The following is a 2389-nucleotide window of genomic DNA, read 5'->3' on the forward strand; positions in this document are numbered from 1 at the left end:
CACCCCACAGCTAGCAGCGCGGCTGACATTAAGACACCAGACCTTATCACTTTCGCTGAAGATGAACCGAGGGAGACCGCTGAAAATACTCCAGGAGCACAGAAGAGGTACAATTTCATCTGAGTACCCTGTATGCACCTCAGGTTGCATGCACGAGGAGATGTATTTGCATGTTTGTTTAAATCTTCAGCACCGCCTTACTAGTGTTTTCATAGTAAATGCCATCTAGTGTTAGAAACTACCACTAGATGGCAGCATAGATCTTCTAATATGCTCTTGGTGCCTTTTACTTGGTGACTGAGAACAAAAAGTTATTGGAATAAACTTTAATAACAAAAATAATAATTGTTGTTGTGGATCATTGCATTATTGTAAGGTCCTTACCTTATAATATAAAGTGCTATATAATGCTAATGTTTTGGTGCTATATAAATAACTGAATTGTTGTTTCCAGTTTGATTCCAGAGCCGGTGCAGTCGGACCCCCTGGGTCTCCTGGAGCACCAGGCAGCATGTAAGCAGCAGAAAGGCACCGGGACATCTTTGACACGTAGCAACAGTGTTGGAGGACCTCTGCAAAGCCTGGACTATTCTCAGAGACCTGGACATGGCGTCTCCACCACCAGCCTTCCCTGCAGTTTGCAGGAAGTGCAAGTCAGTGCCTCCTTTCTGTTCCAAGTCTTCACTGACAGTAGTGCTTTTACCCTCATGGAGTCAATGAGTGGAATTCTGTGTGTTTACAGGACGGCATGGGGACAAAGCGGCCAAATCCCAAACCAGTGTCTGTGCCGTACCTCAGCCCTTTGGTACTGCGCAAGGAGCTGGAAACCTTGCTGGAGAATGAGGGAGATCAGGTATAAATATAAAGACATTCTCTCGCGTTTGATGTGTATAGCAAGTGTCAGCCAGCAGATTCAAGATCCTTTGAGTTACACTTTGTGGTTTATCTGTCCAGGTGATCTACACCCACAAGTTCCTCAGCCAGCACCCAATCATTTTCTGGAACCTGGTGTGGTATTTCCGCCGCCTGGACCTGCCCTCTCACCTGCCCGGTCTCATCCTCACTTCTGAACACTGCAACAACGGAGTGCAGGTTAGACATTGTAAAGTGCTATATAAATCCAATCCATTACTACTGTCCACAGGAACTTGAACTAGGAACTTTTAGACCAGAGTGTAGATTAGTTTCAGAACATTGGTGGTGTGCTGCTTTTTTACTGTTTTTAAAGACAAACAAAAAATCTCCTGGATCGCTCTCATCTTCATATTCCTTGTTGTTGTAAGAAAACTGTGACATCACATCTGTCACACCTCACTTTTTTGTACTGTCCAATCAGGTGGGCATACAGTAGAGGACTATGTGTAAATGAAGCTGTGAGGAATGTTTATATGAAACTGACTCACACATAAAAGATGAAATGCAGTGACTGGAATAGACTGAAGCCAGCAGTGATGTGCACACCACCTATAAGAAGGCTTCAGTCATCTAGACCCAACACAGCAAACTCATTCCTTTACAGAGGATGTCCTGTAATTAGCGAGCACCATGTAAGCTGTGCTATAATGTCATGGTTTATTCTTGCAGCTGCCTCTGACGTCACTGCCACAGGACAGTAAGCAGGTGTACGTACAGCTCCTGTGGGACAACATCAACCTGCACAAAGAACCCGGAGAACCACTTTACCTGCTCTGGAGGACCTTTTGTAAGTGTGACGACAGACATTATCAGTTATTGTCCATCAGTATAGTGTCAAGTGTAGAGCCTGTATTTGCAGATTGAATTGTGAGCTTTCAGATTATTGGGGTGAGCTATACTGCATAATGACCACTGGGGGGCGCAAGTGTTCAGCCTTTAAACCTCAAGCAAACATATGTTAGTTCACACTAAGAAAGAAGGTATGTACTGATTTCAAAACCCCCCAAAACAAGTCAAATGGAGTTTTGTGAATGGGAAAGTAAAAGAGCAAAAGGACGTAGAAATATACGTGTATCTACTAAACATCTCAAGTTTGAACCTCAGTGACCTTGAAATGAAATTTTCTGAAAATCTTGTGAATCCAATAACTTGGGAGCGAGACAACAAGGGATTTTGAAATTGATACCTTCGGTGCATGTATTAGGAGATTGAGGGGTATTTTTGTTAAAGTGTCACTGCTGAGCAGAACAGATCAGAGTGGAGGCTCTTTGCTAAAAGAATATTTCAGCAGACTCTCTGATGCTTTGGTGTTTGTGCTTCCAGTGGAGAAGAGGGGAACTCTGGGGCCAACAGACCACCAGGAGAGCCGCACTCTCCTCAACACCATTGTTCGCAACATCCAGACCAACGACGTCTACGGGCCGATCAACCTGCTGATCCGAGAGATCAAACGGCGTCCAGAAGGGCTCAAACG

General features: G+C 44.4%; 1 protein-coding gene across 1 annotated transcript in view; it reads left to right on the top strand.

The window, feature by feature from the left end:
* The window catches only part of dennd4c (DENN/MADD domain containing 4C), a gene marked incomplete at its 3' end in the record, with an annotated part of 36596 nt that overhangs the window by 32893 nt on the left and 1314 nt on the right, over nucleotides 1-2389 (top strand). Inside the window, exons 28-33 of the mRNA XM_013914626.1 lie at nucleotides 1-107; nucleotides 455-653; nucleotides 743-853; nucleotides 955-1092; nucleotides 1585-1702; nucleotides 2239-2387. Coding sequence (XP_013770080.1) covers nucleotides 1-107; nucleotides 455-653; nucleotides 743-853; nucleotides 955-1092; nucleotides 1585-1702; nucleotides 2239-2387 — 822 coding nt within the window. The remainder of the gene's footprint in view (nucleotides 108-454; nucleotides 654-742; nucleotides 854-954; nucleotides 1093-1584; nucleotides 1703-2238; nucleotides 2388-2389) is intronic.

Source organism: Pundamilia nyererei, unplaced genomic scaffold (genome assembly GCF_000239375.1).
Source record: "Pundamilia nyererei isolate P.nyererei 1_Seehausen unplaced genomic scaffold, PunNye1.0 scaffold00211, whole genome shotgun sequence".
In the NCBI taxonomy this organism is placed as follows: domain Eukaryota; kingdom Metazoa; phylum Chordata; class Actinopteri; order Cichliformes; family Cichlidae; genus Pundamilia; species Pundamilia nyererei.